The sequence below is a fragment of the Aspergillus clavatus genome, genomic scaffold (assembly GCF_000002715.2).
Source record: "Aspergillus clavatus NRRL 1 1099423829794 genomic scaffold, whole genome shotgun sequence".
Taxonomy (NCBI): domain Eukaryota; kingdom Fungi; phylum Ascomycota; class Eurotiomycetes; order Eurotiales; family Aspergillaceae; genus Aspergillus; species Aspergillus clavatus.
In genome coordinates this window covers 194,260-213,163 of record NW_001517105.1, presented here as the reverse complement: position 1 = coordinate 213,163, position 18,904 = coordinate 194,260, and the positions used below count along the sequence as shown (strand labels likewise).

Sequence of the window (18,904 nt, the reverse complement as noted above, 5' to 3'; positions counted from 1 at the left end):
GAAGATAGTAGACAGATGACTCAGCCGGAGAGGCGCAGTCACGCGGAGAAGAAGGCTAAAGTGTTAAGTGTGGCTGTGGCGCTGATTATCTGATTTGGATCTCGGAGATAACGATGTTGTTCGTATGGGCCGAGGTACACACGATATGAATGTATGAAGCTACGTAGAAGGTTATATTTCAGAGAATTGATTTCGCAAATCGGATAACATTCTCAGTCACAAGCAGAAACAGGACAATAGCAACCTTGCCAAGGCTGAACGAAGTAAATACAGCTCAGGGGGTATATTCAAACACAAGAAAACCAAACAATTGAAAAAGAAATAAAACACTGTCTGGGTCGAATGGAAGACAGAAAGGGAAAAAAAAAAAAAAAAAAAACTAAAGACCAATTGTTCTCAGGTAAAAGGCCCTAATTGGGGTAATGATCAGAATCAGGCTGAGAAGAATGGTCCTGAGAAGGTGACGCCCAATTTTCCTGGTTGCTATTATCAAGACCTGCTGCCGCAAATGGAATCGGCCCGCTCGCGGTGAACACAGGGAAGCCTTTCATCGTCTGGCCTGCGGTAGTCGGTGGCGCGTATACCTTAGATTGGACAGGAATGGATTCTTGCGCCATGGTAGGCGAGGTTACCGGCACAGAGGAAGACTCTGGAGCTAAAGCAGAAGCCGAAACTGACCTTTCCCAGCGAGGCCGTTGGATAGTGACATTATTCAGCTGCGGCATTCCAGGTTCCACGAGGGGATCAGGCGATGATGCAATGGGATCTTCATGCAGCATCTCCTCACTTTCCTGCTTGATGATATCGATCGGTGCGCTCTGAGTCGATCGATTGAAGTCGGGTGCCTGTTGAGTGCCGCGACTGGATGATGGTCGAGAGGTTTGTTTTGCAACAGATGTCTGTGAGCCCGCGACGGCACTCGAAGCCTTTTTGGGCAGTCGAGGTCTGGAAGTTGTTCCCTTGGACGTACGTCTCTTGCGGTCCTCGGCTGCTTTCCTCTCTTTCTCGCGAGCAGCGTGCTCCTCCGGTGTCGGTACCTTCAACTTGATGCTCAGTTTTTTGACGCCAGCGGTCAAGTCATCTACATCTGCACGCTTTGTTTCACCATCTTGCGCAGTGGTCATTTTTCCATCATCCAGAAGTGTTCGCAGTTCGTCGCCTAGGGAGTCACGTGTGACAGTAGATGGCACGGACGTCGCTGGAGGTAATGGAGGCACTGGAGGCACATTGCTCTCAGAGAGCTTGGGCGTGGTTACACGAGACGTGCTAGGTCGGCGGCTGCCGCTGGATACTAAAGGCCGGTTCTTCGCGTCCACTTCCGACATCGCGGATCTATCGCTTATCGTGGTTAAAGCTCCGGGCTGCCCTTGAGCAGTCTCGATTGCAACAACCTTTCCAGAAGCGACCGGCGTTGAGGTTGCGCTCTTTCTGCGAGTGGTCTTAATAATAGGCGAACGGTCAGTGGATGAGCCTGGAAGATCACTAGCAGGGTCGATAGTGGTCCTTCGATTGCTCTTCATGACCTGCTTCTTCGGTGTTTCCACCTGTGGGGAACTGGGAAGAGAGGTTTTGGGCTTGCGAGTGCGGAGTTGCATCCGACTTGCTTCCGGCGCTGTTGCCGCTCCTGGTACGTTGCCGGGCTTTTGAGCAGCGACTGCAGCCGTGTGACGTTCCCGCCGTAGGCGTGAGGCTTCAGCATTAAGCTCTTCTGGACGATAACTTGAAACTTGCCGGTGGCTGGGGATGAGTATCTTGGACAGCTCGTGCGCTGCGGTAGTCCAGGGTATCTCTGGTAATGGTATGGCATCCAAGCTCGTCTGGGAGCCACTCGATCTTCGATCACGGGAGGAGGGGACAACTTTAGCCGTGAAGGACCGCGTGGGCGCAAAATAAGTAGGAGCTGACTTCGACTTGGAAACGTGGGGAGCAGGTGCATAGACAAGCGCCTCCAAATCCTCAAGCGCGGTTGATGCCCACCACTCAGTATCGTATTCGACATCAGACAGCGTGCGCCTAGTTTCTGTTGAAGCGTGTTCCGCGATATGCAGACGGTCAAACATCTCGTACGCCAGGCCCGCCTGTTGTGTACCGTTAACATCGGCCAGCATGGTTGTTTTATCTCCCAGACCGGCCAGGTGACTGAGAACTCCACTGGTCAACGCGCGGTTACTATAGCCTCCTTCAAGAACACTGATAACGCGCCCATCCACTCCCAGACCCTCCTCCTCCGCCATCCGAACAACATCAGCAGTGAACTTGGCGTAGAACTCGGTTGGAACGTTCACTTGATGTCTCTGCATACCGGATCCCTCCCATTCGCTAGCATCAAACCCTGCGGAGATAAAGATTGCGGCTTTGGGTGGCGTGTCATGGGGGGCCTGAAGTAGGCGTTCCGTATGGAGTCGCAGAAATGCGCGTGCCTTTTCCAGTATCAACGTATACTTAGATCCGTAGATTTCCCAGAACTCCGCTTCATCCTTCCACGTCTCCAGATGAACATTCCAGATCGACTGCCCGTGCGCCTTGTCAATACAGACACTCGCGTTACGCACTTTCTCCGGATCACCACCCTCACAGGGAAACGAGTTGATGTCATGCAAGCTGAAATAGCCGATCCTGGTTTTCTTGTGGTTGGCCGCATTCCAGACTGCCGACAATGCTTTCTGGTTCTGCTCCCACGCAATGTCCTGCGAGCCGTCGCCATGGTGGAGGTCAAAATCCAAGATGGCAGCATGGGTCAAGCCGTGCGTCATGGCAGCATAAGTGATGCCCACGTGGACGTTATTGATCCAGCAAAATCCGGATGGCTGGGCGACAGAACAATGATGGCCTGGGGGACGAATGCAAACAAACGCTCTTTGTGTCGCACCAGGACTGAACACGGCGTCGATACCTTCGCAGACTCCGCCGAGCGCACCTTCAAAGGCATTCAACGATTCAGCGCACAGATATAGATCGCCATCGTTGAGCGGGGCTTTCTTTGTCGAGTCACTGTCTTTTCCTGAACTGCGTGGCCGAACCAACTCCTTCCCGTTCAACGCAAGACGTGACTCTGCTGCGTCGCACATGGTTTTCAGGTCTTCCATCCACTTCGTCCCATGCACATGGGTCACAGCTGCAGAGCTGAGAGGAAGAGTTCGCGATGTCTTGCGGATCTGGAAAGGCGGCACAGGGAGCTGATGAGGATCAAGATCAGGATGAGGCGCGAACCGTTTCCCAGCGTGTCGACAGGCCATATGGACATATGCTGCAGACACGCCGAGCACGCAGGCTTGGATCCTTTCCGGGCGTTCGACAATATAGCTCAGGGCAGTTTTAGAGGTTCGTGGTCGCGAAAAACGATGGCCGTAGCAGGCGTCATGAACAACAACTATAGTCTTGGCCTTGAGATCTTCCGACTGGTGTATATTCATTTCCTGCTGAAAGAACTCCGCCGCCATGGAAGATGCGGTGGGTGTGGTTTGCTCTAAGGGCTTCTTTGACGACATTGTGTTCGTCGTCGAAGTGGTGGGGGAGGTCGCAAAGTTGGAGGACGACGAGCGTCGCGATAAGCTGGGGCGAGGGGAGGTCCCTCCGCTGTTGCGCGAAGACCGTAGTGAGGCGATCGATGAGCGCTTCTTCAGGCTTGCCGAAGAGCCGCGTCGGCCATCTCTTTCCTCCTTCAAAGAACCCGAGCTTGGAGTACGTCGGGGCGCAGAATGGGCTTGATCAACAGAAGAACGTGGCGGGACGTGAAGTGGTGATAATAGCGAAGGGGAGGGAATGGCTGGAGGAGATGTTGAGAGAGGAGTCGCGGACACAGAAGCAATCGAGAGATGGTTCAGATCATTGGATAGATGGTTTGCATTGGGCGTAGAGGACGGTGATGCAGTGAAAGGCGCATTGGGCTCGTCGCGTACAGAGGAGGGGTCCATGACAGCGATAGATGTGGCATTTGAGTTAACCAGCGTGTGAATAGGACAGATCGAACATATATATCCTTTCTTGTTAGACAAACGCGATGGAAAACAGCCAGAGAAAGAAAAGTAGCATCGGATTGACCGATGGTCGAAGGGAGAAGAGAGCAGCGAGCGAAACAAGGAGAAAAAACGAGCCGTCGTCGTTTTGATCCCTTTGGCAGTGTTTCTCCTCCCTCCACTCATTCTTCGGCATCGTCGCTTTGTTCGAGTTCAGACATCAGAGACACATTTGACTCGATGATAAAGGCAACGAGTGGTCCCAATAATTGGATAGTTTTTGGGCCAACAAAGACTGTATCAACCATAGTTTTTATTTTCATTTTCGTTGGAAGTGATTGCCTGGTCATATGCTGATCGGTCGTAATGATACAGTCATTGTGGAACAATCAATCAATGAAGATCTCGACATTTACATTTCTATCCACTCTGATATTTCTGCTCTACCGAAATCCAGGGGGGGAAGAATAAGGCCTTGCCATCATCAAATCCGAGAAAACGCCAATCCTGCCGTCTGAAAGAACTCCCCAAGGCTATCCCTTCTGGGCTCCAAGAAACACCGGTCCCAAAGTCATAAAGCATGAACATGATCACATAAGACACAAATCAAGAGAAAAAGAGGTTCGCCATGTAAGGACAGGGATTCAGGTTTAGAACGTTCGCGATCGCAGACCACGGAATTGGTACCATTTCCTTGATGTCGTCGACGACTTTTCCTCTAGTGAGAAGCCTGCTGAGCTGCCCGCAGACGAGCGCTTCGGTTTCTTTGACTTCTTTTCTGACTTGAATCCTTTGCTCGCATGATGATTGCAGAAACAGTGCATATGCACCGTCTCGATGCTGAGGCCCTCACAGTCGTTTCGCTTGAAAGCGACGCAGAGGTTCTGACCTGCGTCCACTTCGCACTGGCACCACGTATAGAAAGTATAGTATTGGCGACACATGATGATTCAGCGATTGTAAGTGCGTGTACGGTTTCGGTGTTTCTCTCCAAGCGATAGTATACAAAGGCGCAAGGGAGGACGTTATAGTAATGGATCCTCTTTCCGCGGACCTCCGGATGAAGTATAAAAATCTGACGGGTTGGATACCAATTCGACGACAAATGACAAGTGTGTTCCTTGAATATTTTTTAAAGGGGATTCAAGCTATAAAACTTGTCTGGCTGTTGTTTTGAGGCGATGGGTCAATGTATTTCAGTGTTATGGTTGCGATGAGTTTTCGATAGAAGTACACTGTAAGACTGGGTGCTTTCTTTGTCTGCGGCAGTGGTTCCGGAACAATATATCTGATTGATACTCCAGGTGAAAAGGGAACACACAAGGTCTTTGACGCAGTCAAAGAGTCAATCAAGCGTATAGGTATGTCTTAGTTGTGGGGGAGGAGTGTGTGTGTGTCAAGAGTAAAAATGACCCGGGAAGGAGGAGCAGTTAAGCAGAATCCAGCCTGCAACTTCCACGAGAAAAGAAAGAAAGAAAAAAAAAACAAGAGTAGTAATGACGAAGAGAAAAGGAAAGGAAACTATCACAATGATAGGAAGTGAGTGATGTAGGTGATTTGATGATCTCGACGACGATGATGACCACAAGAGAATGTTGATTGACGTCAACGTACCTACGTTGAAGTAGAATGAGAGGCGCAGGAAAGTCGTGAAGAAGAGGAAGAAGAAGAAGAAGACGAAGGTATTTGACGGTATTTTGAAAGGGTCATGGACTCTATTTCTCTCTGCTAATATTTCCCTATTCAATTTACCATCTTACTCTTTGATCCAATTCCTTCACAAGATGGTGGCTTTTGTGTCTATTAATATTTCTCTCACAAGGATGAACACTTCCTGCAGTCCAATCGCCATCCAGAGGCAATGTCAGACCTTCCGGTGGGCGCTTGAATTTAGGCGCCTACGTTATTCTTCTTGGCCCTATTTCTTATGGACTGACACCCAAGAAGATGCTGAGGGTCTCTTCATCTCAATTCTAGGTTCCTTCGTTCTGTGGTCGAGGCGCTCACATGGGACTTTCAGCCCACACTTGTGCCTGTGGTTCAAGTGCGCTGTGGTTGTCTTGGCTTTCAGCACATAGGCACACACAGAGCCATAGACATTTGTGTTCTGTCATTCTGTTTCAGGTCTCAATCTGTTGAGCATTAATAAGGAAAGGATCTGAGCCCCGGAGATTGTATGGATTCCCTCGATTCCATCTGGTGGTGGGTTTCAGCGGGAGATCAGTATCCCAGATGATGGATCCTTGTCGTTGCAATCTGTCCTAAGCCACTGACAAGGTATCATCCGGGACTCCGATTGTCCTCTGGCGGGACCTGCGCCTTCTGGAAGAATGAATGAGCACTTCACACAGTAGTCATCCTCAGGAATGATGATGATGATGATGATGATGATGATGATGATGATGACATGAGGGATCGTTGATGAGAGACCATTGATTGATTGATTGATTGATTGATTGATTGATCAGTCATCAATCTCCGATTCTTCTGGACCCTGCAGACTTTTGACCGGAAACGGAATAGCGTCGTTTTGTTTCGTTTCCCTCAACGAGATGGGGCTAGCTGCATTGGGCTTAGCTCTTATAGTTGCACAGCTGTCTTCTGATTGGTTCGGAAATCCTCAACGCCGATCTCACAGGATCACGTGGATTCGATTCTGGCTTAGTGTCATGTATAATGACTGAGGCAATAAGGCATGAATTCCACCAGAGCATTTGTAGACAACAAAAGGACGCAGGCTCTATCAGGCTATGGCATTGACGCTTTCTCTGTGCTTGCAGTGGTTGAATCAATTGTTCGAGTCCTGCTGTGAAGAGAGGCACTGATATCAGTTCTCCATGATAAGATCTCGTCATGAAGAGCCACTAATCCCAATCCAGTAATCGCCCTCACCTCCGAGTCACTAAGGTCAAAAAACCAACAGGATGAACTACGGAGTCCTCCGACCACCACCAGCAAAGCCTCTACACCACTTGATATAACAATCATTATCACAAGCACTGCCAAATGATATAGTTCGACCACAATACCACCCCATCCTCCAACACATCAATGACGTCCCAAGACCAACACCACCAACTACAACAACACCAAGCAATCATGCCCGCCTCCCCCTCTCGAACCGCCACGCTCCTCTCCAACCTCTCCTCTGTAACCTCCCGCATCACCACCGCCGCCAGCACCGCCCACCGCGCCCCAACACACCCCGTCCGCCTCGTCGCCGTCTCCAAACTCAAGACTGCCGCCGACATCCTCGCCCTGCACAACCCGCCAACAAACCACTCCCACTTCGGCGAGAACTACCTCCAGGAACTCACCGAGAAATCCAAGCTGCTGCCCCCCACGATCCGCTGGCACTTCATCGGCGGCCTGCAGTCGAACAAGTGCGTTGCGCTAGCCCGCGACGTGCGCGGCCTCTGGGCCGTCGAGAGCGTCGATTCCGAGAAGAAGGCCTCCCTGCTGGACAAGGGGTGGGGGGAGCGGGCCGCGGAGGTGCGAGCCACGGATGCGGACGACCGCCTGCGTGTCTTCGTGCAGGTGAACACGTCCGGCGAGGAGAATAAGGCCGGGGTGGAGCCGGCGGCGGCGGTGGCGCTGGCGCGCTTCGTCCGCGAGAAGTGTCCGCGGCTGCGGCTGCAGGGGGTCATGACCATCGGGGCCATTGCGCGGTCGAAGGCGACGACGCCGGAGAATGAGAATGAGGATTTTGTGTGTCTGCGTGAGACGAGGGATCGGATTGTGCGGGAGCTGGGGCTGCAGGGGCCCGAGGCCGAGCTGGAGTTGAGTATGGGCATGTCGGAGGACTTTGAGGGTGCGATTGCCCTGGGGAGTGACCAGGTGCGTGTTGGCACGACTATCTTCGGGCATAGGCCGCCCAAGTCGGAGGCGAGGATCCTATAACTATCCATCCACGAGAGGAAAGGGGGTAAAAAAAAAAGTGTGACGATTGACGACTTGCATTGGATGATTACTTGGGCGTTGCACCAGAGGTGTTTGTTGTATCAGCTTAATTACTATTCGAAAAAAAGTTATTGGATTGCGGCATGCACAATATATACTTTGTGTGATAGTATCAATAATTACAGAGGTGGATCTCGCTTTCACGAGTCCTCCCGAACCGGGGATATTATTAGATTGATCATAGGGGCCATCGTATAGAAGCTCTCTCCAGTTCATCGCAAACCGTACATATCCGTTGCTCCCTGCGCCAGTTTCTGCTCCATCTGCTTGGTAAGTGCCTGTGGCACGGCTTCTTGCGTCGCTCGAATAGTGACCCGGTACATCTACAAATAAAAGAGTTAGCATATATGATATATGGCAGGGGTCGATCTGTTCCAGCCTACCTTTCTCTCGTAGTTGGGCTCCAGTCGAAGAAGACAGCCCGTCTTTCCGCCCTGGAACTGGTATACAGCGCATCCGACAATATTATGTGGATTGGGATCCACGTTGTCCAGGATCTTCCAGTGGAAACTTTCCACCACCCGTCGTGTGAACGCCTCAGTGACATTCTTGACCTTGCCTGTAACTCCGAAGGTGCGCTGCGCCTCCAGCGGCGCCCCACCAATCTGCCTCCATCGCTTGAAGAATTCCTCGGCCGAGAGGGTCGATGGTTCCATATAGCGGTGCATAAGGACCGGGAGCTGCAGGGTATAGGCCTGCAGGGCACCTGCAAGGTATGAGATCCGGATAGTGGGCGCATCGGCGAATGGCCCGTGAGCCCCGAAGAATAATGTCTGCTGTGTCTGGCCGGCTGCGGCGACCGACGTTTCGGGAAGATTCTTGCTGTCGATCTTCAAATTCGGTGCGGCGGGGTTGTCCAGCGTGGTCGTCAAGGACGCAATTGGGTAAGAGGATTTGTTGCTAATATAGATCTTCACCACTCCCATATGACCACGAAACTCCGATCGCAAGCCAACCTGGATCTGCGCATCTTCAAAGAGCACGCCTTCATCCGAGAAGTACAACCGATTATACCCAGGCTCCCAATCTGGCGAAAGATGCGCTGCACTTGCCATGTTGGGTGCCGCAGCAGGTGGCGCGCTGAGGTCCAGTCCGGCCAGATCGCCAGATGCGTTGGATGCTGCCGCAGCACCGTTCGCTCCCGTCTTGGTGCCATTGACGATGGTCGTGAACGTGCGCTTGAGCCCGGTATGTTGAGCCATGAGAACCTCCTTCTTGTCCGCATTGGCGTCCTTGCCGCCCACGACCCAGGTCTTCTTCTCGGTGGTGCCCGCCGTCTTCTGATGAAGCCGAGACAGAAGGATCGAGGCTCGCTCGGAGAAGGGCGGCATCTCGTCGCACACCGTCCTGAGAAGATCGTCCGTGGGAAGCGTCGCCAGAGTCAAGTACTCGAATGCGCGCTGCTGCAATTCAGTATCCGGAGAATGGCTATAGAGACGGAAGATGTGCAACAGCTGCGGCTTGATTTCCGGGAAGAGATTGACAAACTTGACGAACGAGGATAAGATCATGGCACGTGTGTTGTCGTTGCTGGTGACCATCTTGCCCTGCAGGGCCATGAACTGTTCAATGGGACTAGAGCCTTCATTGTCGGCGATCAGATGACCAAATTCTCCAAGCACGTAACAACCGATCTTCACCAAGCTTTCATGGCAGTCGGTCTTCAAGTAGCCAAGCAACGTATGCGCAGCATATGCCTGTAGTTCTTCATTGTTGGTCACAATTTGAATGACGCGCTGCCATACTTCCTCGTTGACATGGTCACCCGCCAGAGACAGCAGTTTCAATGTCATGTCGATGTACCACTGAGCATCAGCGGCATACTTCTCCGTCAAAATTGCAACCTTTAGGACCATTTCTTCTCGAATGGCATAGTCTGCGGTTTGGAGGTATCGCAAAAGCTCGTTCACAATCGGTGCTGCGTTTGTGGTGTCGCACATGCTGTAGATCAGGTCCAAACCTTTACGCCGCACACTGATGTCTCGGTCTCGAAGTGAGCCAAGGATAATATTTTGATGCTTCTTGATAGGGTCCAGCGTCTCTGCCCGAGCTGCGAAATGCGTCATCGCTTCCAGACCAAGATAGCGGACGTTGGTCTCTCGGGATTGAATGTATTTGCCCAAACGAGCCGAGATTTGCACCATGAGGTTGTGTTCTGTGTCGAGGTGGATAAGGAGGTTAATGGCTTCGAACAAGATCGCATTCTGAGCATTATTCTGTTGCACATTCTTGGCCGTGTCCATGGCTGTAGTCATGATCTGCTGCAAGGACGCTCGGATAATCTCCCGAACATGACTGTCCTCTGGGACAGGTCAGCTAGAGGGAACAGGAACATTGCGGATGGAATCCTTACCAGAGGGCGGGTAGTATTGGAGTAAGCGCAGCATTTTGACCTGGATCCAAGGGCATGGAACGCGGTAGTAGAGGTAATCAGGCGCGACTTCATTGTCAACGACAATTCGTTTCAGCCGTTGCGCGGCTTTGATATAGCTTCCTTTGTATTCATCCGGTCTGTCTTGAGCCAAGGCCATGATGAGAGAAGTGACGGAAAGAGTGACACCCATATCCGGGTCATCCATCAAGGAAATCATCCGCTCTGCCCATTCATTCTGTACGATGCCAGGGTGTTTCCGGTACAATCGGAGGAGAGTCAAGGCGGCCTTTTTCTTCACAAAGGCTTTCGACGTGCTGGATCCGGTTAATTTGTTGCACCTAGAAGAAAAAGCAACGAGCACCACAAAACACTTACGGGGAAATCAGCAACCGATGAACATCCATACTCAACGCCTCGCCCATTTCCCGTCCACCGACGTTGGCAACGGCATGCAACGCCAAACAGTTATTTAACTCATTGTGATCCAGCAGATCCTTCCGGATACTGTTCACAACCAAATGCAGCAGCTCATGCTGCTCGTGCAGAAACAGCGTTACGGCCAGATACCCAATCTGCTTCTCGGAGTACTTGGTCGAGGAGACCAGGTTGACGGCCTCCAGGTGGCCAAAGTCCACCTCATACCCCTGGATATACATGTAGAGCAGCTTGCAGACATATTTCTTCTTTTGGTAGCCGTTGAGATTCCCGGCCTTGAACTTCTGCCGGATGTTGGCGAGTTCCTTGTTCACCCGCTTCTCCTCGAGTTCGCGCGCTCGTGCATTGCGCAGATCCGCGATGAATTGGACCAAGCCTCGCATTGACGACATGGTGGCTGTGGTGGAATTTTATAGGATTCGGTGTGTCCGTCTGTAACCAAAAGCTGACTTTTTGCAAAAACGCCGCCTGATATTTTCGGATGGGCGTTTCCTCTAGTTGAATGCGCCAGGTATCCGCGTCGGAGGGGGGTGGGACTCGCTCAATCGGATGGTGTCAGATAGACATATCCCGGTTCTGGCGTTCGCTGGTCTCGTCGTGTTCTAGGTGGCTTTTCTCAGATCGCATTGAACATGGCGTAGGCTCGATGCGATGAAGCTCTGTCAACGTGGAAGAATGCGGAGGGGGGCGAGGGCGATAGGGGAAAAAGTTCGTAGAGGACAGACAGCAGCGGGGAGACGCGGAGACCGATGAATAGACTCAAATAAAGTGCATCAACAGAACAGGACCTGAAATGTGACCCATAGAATTGTTCCAAAGCCAAGCGTTCAGAGCCCAAGATAGGAGTTCCATGTGGTCTGGCCTGCTTCAGGGAGCAGAGCAACCGTTTCTCCGTGTTGATTAAGCCACTTCCGCCGCCGATCTGACCCACTGGCACGATCCAAGGAACAATGTTGTTGCGATGAGGCGGTGCATCTTTGATCAACCATCTGGTCTTTTCACATCCTTCTTTTCAGATCAGTGATTTCTCCCATTGAACAGGTAGGTGGAAGCTCCGTTTACTCGCATTCTACGGCTATGGTCATCGGTGTTATGAAAAAAAAGGGAAACTACGAACTCAAGATTGGTGAAGCAAAAACAGAAAAGAAACAAAATTAATTTAACCTTTGGGTCAAGCATCTGACTGCACCCACGCGGGATCGAACCGCGGACCTTTCCATTACCAAATTGCAGATACAAGTGGAATGCTCTACCACTGAGCCATAGGTGCATGTGTGTATTATATAAGCGTGATTGCCTATATGAGCTTCGCCGCCCCCAGATGAAACTATATTCGTTGGGAGGCTTCTGCTTTGATTGACGGTTGACGGTGAAAAGGAAGATTTGAAGCCAAAGAACTCAGGATAATTCAATATTACGAATCGCACGCATACTAATGAGCAGATTATGATCAAAGTCGTACTTAAATTATATTATCGATAGCATAGGAGTCATCACGATCTCCTGGAAAGCCATGCCGCCAGGTACCAAACCAGCAATGCCCTCCCCAAGTCCTCAAACCAAAATACACGAGACGAAGCAGACAATCAACCCAAACACCAGAAACCCCGAACCCGAATCATAAAAAGCCCATCGAATGCAAGAGGCCCAGTGGACCATAAAAATCAAGCATGCTGAGTCGTGAAATCAGTCTCGAAGCTCTCAGCCACCGCATCAACAGCGGCCGCCTTCTCGCACGTGCAGGAAGCTAGAAAAACCAAACAGATCAGTCAAAATTGCCTTCCGTAGCCAGAAAAGCTTATCTCAGGATCGGATCACCTACAGGAAGGTCTCTTGCCGCAGGGACAAGCTTCGCCCGTCACGGCGTGGTTCTCGGTCGTGGCGCGCTCGCAGGTACACTGGCCAGCGGGACGGGCTCCTATTGGCGAATACGTTAGTTGCTGTGCCCGCGTTTGTGAGGAGATGGGTTTCCCCGGGTCCGGCACTTACGGCATGAGCAGCGAGCGCCGGAGACGGTGTTTTCGGTCGAGGCCTTGTTGCAGCTGCAGTGGAGGGCGCTCTCTTTGCCGCAGGAGCACTTGGCCTGGGCAGCGCAGACGCAGCTTCCCTCGCCGGAGGTCTTGCAGCAGGACAGAGGAGTGTGAGTCATCTTGTGTATGTTTTTGAACAGTTGCCTGGAAAAGGTTTTGGTGAATGTTGGTGGTGTTGAAAGAACTTTGAGATTGATGCTCTTTTGAAGAAAAGTCAACTATGACGTAACCGAAGCGGGAAGGATGATGGAGAACGGAAGGAAGGAAGGATCCAGAGATGATCGATGCACGAGTCTAAGTATATGCTTGATTAAGACAGGATGAAGATGATGGTAGAGACAAGTATCATCGACATGCAGATATCAAGCAGTATTTATATCTCCTAGTCATTGCCTGATACATTTGATACGACTCGTCGACATGCAACCTGGTCGTTGCAAGATTAGCAATACCCAATCGCTGATTGGCTTGAGTAAAGTAGGCCGTGACTCAGCCAGCCCAGCCGGCGACAATTCTGACGTCTCTTATTGGCTGTAAAATCTGGGGTGCAGCGGCGATAGTCCAGACGGGAGGATGGATTCTTCCAATGCAGAGGAAACTATATGTAATGAAGTGTTGATTTTGCATGCTTGTCAATCACCTGCAGACTTTGCAGTGGCTGATTACTTTCGCTGCGCTCTGATTCGATACCATCGCAGTATTTGGTACTATCCGGCCTTGGGATTTGATTCTAATGGATGTTGAATTGCGTTGGCTCTTATTCGTTGGACGACTCTTTGTCTCGGTCACACAATGTGCCTACAGCCCTACACCTGTTGGATAGGTAATCGCATTCGACCCATTGGAGGACTATGGGTTGTCTTGCAACGTGGTGAATGTAATCAGAGTCCCTTGATATCAAATGATATGATTGGGTTACTATCAATCAAAGCTTTTCTACGGTCTGGCACTGGTCCCTGTACGCCACATAGAGCTGACTACCAAGCCCTAACTCTCGCCCTCTGGTCGGTCAAGGCCACAAACGTTGGACAGAAACGCTCAATTGTTGTTGAATGCTCGAATGAATCAATTCTATAATACAGGCCTTCCAGTAAACTCGTCAAGTGAGATTGTTATACTGGCCAGGGGGTAGACGTGAGGGTCTAAGGATTGCGAGGAGTCCTCTCGATGGAACTTCCTGTCAAAAAAAACAAAAACGCAGAAGAGAGAAAAACGCTATGCAATGATTCCACCCTCGAATAACAAAAGCTCGATGCAAAACAGTTTCCTTCCGTGGAAACCGGAATAATGTACGCACAGGCACAGTCGATCAGAAAAGGGACGAGAAAGTAATAAATGAATAGCACCATGAACAAGAACAAGCATACAGCGAACTCCATGGCCCCCCAATCTTTAATATATCCACAATAGAAACGAAAAAAATGTACGAAGCGGTGTCGGAAATTATGAACAATTAAGCTGTTGGGTCAAATCTTTGTTGTCCATCATGTCAAGCCGGAAAATACGATGGTCAATATTGAGGATGGTCGAGCGCGAGGTGAGGTGAGGCGAGATTCGGAATTTTTGACCGTATCACATGTAACTGGCATAGTCGTAGGACGGGTTGCCAAACTTGGCCCTCAAAGGATCCAAGATCTGTGGAGCGTGGCCGATTCGGTCTTCGGCGGTCGCAGCAGTGGGAGCGGCGCTCCCTGTTTCGGGTGGAAAGGTGGCAGGAAGGCTCATGCTCGAGGCATTAGCTTGCGAGTAAGGTATCCCCGTCTGCATGCCGTACGGATGGTGCTCGTAGGAGTAGGGTCGGTAATCAGGGGCTTCGGACACCGGTATTGAGTGTAAAGATGGCATATGTCGCGGTTGCATATGTGAGTTCAGGTCGATGCCACCAAAAGCTTTGGGGACGGGCATAGTCAGGGGGGTTTGATAATGGGGGAGTTGTTGGTCTATTTGATGTCGATTAGTGTCTGCACGTCAAAACCAAGGGATGGGGGACAAGGAAGGTGGGGAGAGCCGTACGGTGGTGTTCGACATTGTAAGGCACAGCAGACTGTTCCTGCTGCCCGGTTGGAGAAACCGAGCCTTCCATTGCTCGAGAATTATCATACCCGACGACCATGCCAGTACCCGGTCTGGAAATGCTGTATTCCATTGGCCGTCGCGCATATGACATACTGGGGTGATTCAAGGGTTCGGCTCCCGGCCTCGCGAACCGATTTGGCAGATGCAATCCTGTGTTGAAAGATGCCTCAGAGAAGCTGCTCGATCGAGGAAAGGGGAAGGCGCCACGGCTGCTTCTTTGTAACTCGGGAAGGATTCCGGGTGCTGGCCGAGCAAGCGGTTGAGGGAAATGATCGGGGTTTCTGTCGGGGCCAGCCGAAGAGAAACAGTTACCCGGCGTGGATGTCGAGCTCAGTGGAGAAACCACATAGTCGTCGTCGTTGATGCGCTGCAATCCATCCGTGAGGAGCATCTTCAGAGAATTAGAGTCCGTATGAGGTGTCATGTAGTTTCGGGGTGACGCAACAGATGCCTCGGATGATGCTTTACCATCAAATGGAGTGCGAAGAACCTGGGTTGTATCAAAATCGTCGGGTAAGGCCCGAGACTTCAGCATCCTTTCCCGATCGTTGCTCGTAAGTCGCTTGAGCTTGGCCCGCCTGAAACACATCAACCGTTAGTGAATCGCGGGGATTGACGGGAAATCTCTTTCGGGATAAAGCATACCGGTTCTGAAACCAGACCTGTACTTGACGGGGAGTCAGTCCAGGGATCTCCCTTGATAATCGCTCTCGATGAGCAGCATCGGGGTGCGCTTGACGGGTGAATTCGCTCATTAAAAACCGCGTTTGGTTATGTGTCAAACTGTGCCAGCTTCATCAGTATTTGCTCGAACCCCATAAGATGTGCTAGAAGCCAGAGATGATCTCGGACTCACCGAAATCGCTTCATCTTCTTTTTGTCGTTTTTGGCATCCGAGGAATGCTTCTGGTCGCCACCCTCGTCCGATGAGTGGGTCATTATATCACCGTTCTCCTGCTCGTCTCCTTGTGACTCCTCCTGGGGTCGCTTTCTCGTTTCCGGGGTCGATATTCTCTGAGCAGAGGGGCTGGCCGGCCGTGATGTTTCAGGAAGATGAGGCTCGCTATGGTTCAGCTTATCCAGTCTCATTCGTGAGAGCGTCTCGTCTGTGTTCCTGTTGTCGGTTCCCTTGGGAGGCATCTCTGCCACAGGATACCGACCATGGCTGGACGAGCCTGTAGACTCGGCAGCTGTGAAGGCATTCTCAGCCTTCAGCGCCGCAATCGGTTGCATCTCGACGGTCTGCTTCGGAGTCGAATCGCCTCCCTTCTCCCCCGGATAAGGTAACCTCGGTAGGCTTCCCCTTGACCGCAGAAGGGCCTGATCGCTATTCCAGGCAGCTGATGGTAGATGGTTTGTGATTGCAGACAGGTGGGATGTAGCCGGAGGCGACAACGAGGACAACCAGACACAAGGGCCACTGATTGACATGGTAGAAAGGTGCTAGATGCACTTTGAGCAAATCCTGCTGTTGAGGACGGGCCAGCCAGGCAAAAATTCCCCTTTGAACAGAAGTTTGGGGAACAAATAGGCCTTAGAACAGAGGAAGAATATCCTGCAGGACCAGGACCTTGAAAACGGATCAACCGAGCACCGGGTGGGTCTAACAGGAATAATGTCCGGGCGCTTGCTGAAGAAGCTCAGGATCTCCGAGCCGGGTCCGTCAGGCAAATCACAGGCAAGCGTTAGGGGAAGCGATGGTTGATTTAGGGGATGTAATACTGTGTACTATGATCGAGTTCCTTGTGGCTCCCGCAGGAGATGCCCAGCGCGCGTCAAACGAAACGCAAGTAGAGCAGAGATCGCCGTGATTAAGGAGCACCACGGTGATAAGTCAAGAAGGACTGTTGTCTCACGGGTGCCTCTCCTCTTAGTCTCCGTTGTCTTTGGTCTTCTCGCGGGCTTCCTTCCAGAACGATAAAGGAGAAGGTGGAATATGGCGTGAGGGGCTGAGACCCGAGCTCGAAAGCAAGATGGAATGGAGGAAGATCCGCAAATGGGTCCTAGGCAGGGCCGTGGGGAGGGGCGGAGGAGGTAACCAGACCGTGGGTAGATAGTTAGAGGGTATGGAGGATATTAAAGTGATTCTAGCAAGCAATGCATAGATGATAGCCAAGCAGGAAACAGACGAAACCAACACAAGTGGAAATGAACCGAAGAGACCAACTAAATAGAACTAAAAGTGTGATGAATGATGATAGGATCCTGGGACGACTGGGAAGTCTGGGAGATTAGACCAAGGCCTTATTCGAGTCCGAAAGTGATCCACCGGAGAAGTGGTTCCAGTGTTTCTGGCCTGGATCGAAGACGATGCTAGTACTGTAGTCGACTCGCGATGCAGATGAACGGGGGGGAAAATAGTCGGATCAGTGTCTGTCTCTCCTCGCTCGTTGGAAAGTCAGCCAGATAAGTCGGTTGCTTGTGACGAACGAGGGTGGAGAACGGAGGGTGTCTGTCTGTCTGTCTCTGGGGGGGATTTGAGGTATAAGATGACAGGCAGGTGATGCACACCCGGATAGACCATGAGGTATTATAGAGAATTAAGATTGAATGAATTCCCTGTAAACTATCTAACTAATGTGAAAACAAGAGCATCATAAAGTGCAGTAAAAACCAAAAATATATAGGGGGGAAAAAGACATAAAAAATAATAATAAATAATAAATAAAAAGAAAGGGCAGAAAATAAGATCATTTTCCAAATAACTCTAAGAAAGAAGGACGGGCCACAGCTTGATAGTTGGGGAGATGGACATCTTGGACCATACGGAAGATCATGTCCATGACTCCATACTACTGTTACCATTTCCATTCTATCCTCTCTGTGGAAATCACTGGTTGTCCAGTCAAGAGACCCGGGTCCAGATCTAAGCATCCGGATAGACTCTGAGGTTACAAGCGGCCAAAAGAAGAAAACGGTGACAAGATGGAGGTGGACCAGAAGGGGGGGGAGGAGGGGAAAGAGGCAAACTACTAGATCCAGAGAGGCAGAGGAACAGGACGAAGTAGTGGCGGCAAAGCAATGACTTGTGAGTAGATAGTGAGAATGAGTTAGTGAGTTAGTTAGTTAGTTAGACCATACTGACTGACTGGGGACGGAGTAATCTCCCAGTTCAAGACTCGGTGATGCTGTAAAGTATCGCGTACTAAGCGGGCGAATACCACGACTAGGAGGATTGCAAGGTTGTGGCCTTTTCGCCTTCCAATGATGTTGAAGATTGAAAGATACTACGCCGTGCGTACTCGACCTTTCCACCGCTCAGATCTCGCGTGTCAAGGATGCTGCCATGATTCCTGACCACCGAGAGAATCATAGAACGGATGTGAGGATGTTCCAGCAAGTCAGGGCTCTGTCGATGGTGGCAAATCCAAACAGTCTGAAGTTGGGCCTGGCGACTCATGCCAAGGACCCTCAAAGATGACAAGATCATCAGACTGTGACAGCCAGCCTAAATAAGCGAAAGAGGGAAGGGTGAAAAAAAAAAAAAATAATAATAATAATAATAATAATAATAACAAAAAAAGAAATAAATAAATAAATAGAGGGGATAATATGAACAATACCAAGGTTAACGGGAAACAGTGACGACTCAGGATGGAACATGGACTAGGTAGGTACTACTGTGTGGTAGTGCTACTCTACTCTGCGCTAGATAGTAGTCCAAGGTCGATGGTCAGTAGGAGTAGTACTTGATAGTATCATACCGAGTCAATCAAAACTAGATGCAAGCCTCATAAGCTACTCTTCAAACTGGCAGGATTCAGATTTCAGAGTCCAGCGAGATGTCTCTGTAGGAGAACCAACTACAGAGTAGTATTCACTCCATTTAACTTAACTATCGATCAGCGATCTGACCACTGGAAATTTTCCAACGTGGAGCTGGCCACAGGATGGTCTTCTTACTTACTCCGTAGTCTTAGACTCTAGAGTCAGGTACATACGAATTACGATGCGCTTTCCCCAGCCAACTCTTCTCGGAAAAGGGTAAATAGACCCTAAGTTCAGTCTTTCTTTGCCTGCGGACAACCCATACCGTAGCACTTATGCCGCGGAATCTTACATAGTAGTAGTTC

At 50.7% G+C, this 18,904-nt stretch overlaps 6 protein-coding genes and 1 non-coding gene across 7 annotated transcripts, besides 9 other annotated features; 1 reads left to right on the top strand and 6 right to left on the bottom strand.

Annotated features, from left to right (window-relative positions):
* Positions 1 to 359: 359 nt before the first annotated feature.
* Positions 360 to 379: a microsatellite.
* A 31-nt stretch (positions 380 to 410) lies between these two features.
* Positions 411 to 3,488, bottom strand: ACLA_054110 (histone deacetylase hosB; the record flags this gene model as incomplete). Its single annotated transcript, XM_001274789.1, has 1 exon — positions 411 to 3,488. The coding sequence occupies one exon, from the start codon at positions 3,486 to 3,488 to the stop codon at positions 411 to 413; it is 3,078 nt and encodes a 1,025-aa protein (XP_001274790.1).
* A 1,118-nt stretch (positions 3,489 to 4,606) lies between these two features.
* ACLA_054100 (uncharacterized protein) lies at positions 4,607 to 4,900 on the bottom strand (the record flags this gene model as incomplete). Its single annotated transcript, XM_001274788.1, has 1 exon — positions 4,607 to 4,900. The coding sequence occupies one exon, from the start codon at positions 4,898 to 4,900 to the stop codon at positions 4,607 to 4,609; it is 294 nt and encodes a 97-aa protein (XP_001274789.1).
* A 707-nt stretch (positions 4,901 to 5,607) lies between these two features.
* Positions 5,608 to 5,638: a microsatellite.
* A 684-nt stretch (positions 5,639 to 6,322) lies between these two features.
* Positions 6,323 to 6,362: a microsatellite.
* Positions 6,324 to 6,362: a microsatellite.
* A 25-nt stretch (positions 6,363 to 6,387) lies between these two features.
* Positions 6,388 to 6,421: a microsatellite.
* Positions 6,389 to 6,421: a microsatellite.
* Positions 6,422 to 7,055: 634 nt separating this feature from the next.
* ACLA_054090 (YggS family pyridoxal phosphate enzyme) lies at positions 7,056 to 7,856 on the top strand (the record flags this gene model as incomplete). Its single annotated transcript, XM_001274787.1, has 1 exon — positions 7,056 to 7,856. The coding sequence occupies one exon, from the start codon at positions 7,056 to 7,058 to the stop codon at positions 7,854 to 7,856; it is 801 nt and encodes a 266-aa protein (XP_001274788.1).
* Positions 7,857 to 8,128: 272 nt separating this feature from the next.
* ACLA_054080 (AP-2 complex subunit alpha) lies at positions 8,129 to 11,117 on the bottom strand (the record flags this gene model as incomplete). The annotated part of the gene is made up of 4 exons (XM_001274786.1): positions 8,129 to 8,239; positions 8,300 to 10,218; positions 10,270 to 10,604; positions 10,666 to 11,117. The coding sequence occupies 4 exons, from the start codon at positions 11,115 to 11,117 to the stop codon at positions 8,129 to 8,131; spliced, it is 2,817 nt and encodes a 938-aa protein (XP_001274787.1).
* Positions 11,118 to 11,909: 792 nt separating this feature from the next.
* On the bottom strand, positions 11,910 to 11,995 carry ACLA_054070. Its single transcript has one exon. It is a non-coding gene; the product is annotated as a tRNA-Thr (tRNA).
* Positions 11,996 to 12,389: 394 nt separating this feature from the next.
* ACLA_054060 (putative copper resistance protein Crd2) lies at positions 12,390 to 12,874 on the bottom strand (the record flags this gene model as incomplete). The annotated part of the gene is made up of 3 exons (XM_001274785.1): positions 12,390 to 12,472; positions 12,548 to 12,643; positions 12,715 to 12,874. 3 exons carry the CDS (start codon positions 12,872 to 12,874, stop codon positions 12,390 to 12,392), a joined length of 339 nt encoding a protein of 112 aa, XP_001274786.1.
* Positions 12,875 to 14,327: 1,453 nt separating this feature from the next.
* Positions 14,328 to 16,262, bottom strand: ACLA_054050 (homeobox domain-containing protein; the record flags this gene model as incomplete). Its single annotated transcript, XM_001274784.1, has 4 exons — positions 14,328 to 14,695; positions 14,769 to 15,409; positions 15,477 to 15,614; positions 15,688 to 16,262. The coding sequence occupies 4 exons, from the start codon at positions 16,260 to 16,262 to the stop codon at positions 14,328 to 14,330; spliced, it is 1,722 nt and encodes a 573-aa protein (XP_001274785.1).
* Positions 16,263 to 17,879: 1,617 nt separating this feature from the next.
* Positions 17,880 to 17,905: a microsatellite.
* Positions 17,906 to 18,317: 412 nt separating this feature from the next.
* Positions 18,318 to 18,349: a microsatellite.
* Positions 18,319 to 18,346: a microsatellite.
* Positions 18,350 to 18,904: the final 555 nt, after the last annotated feature.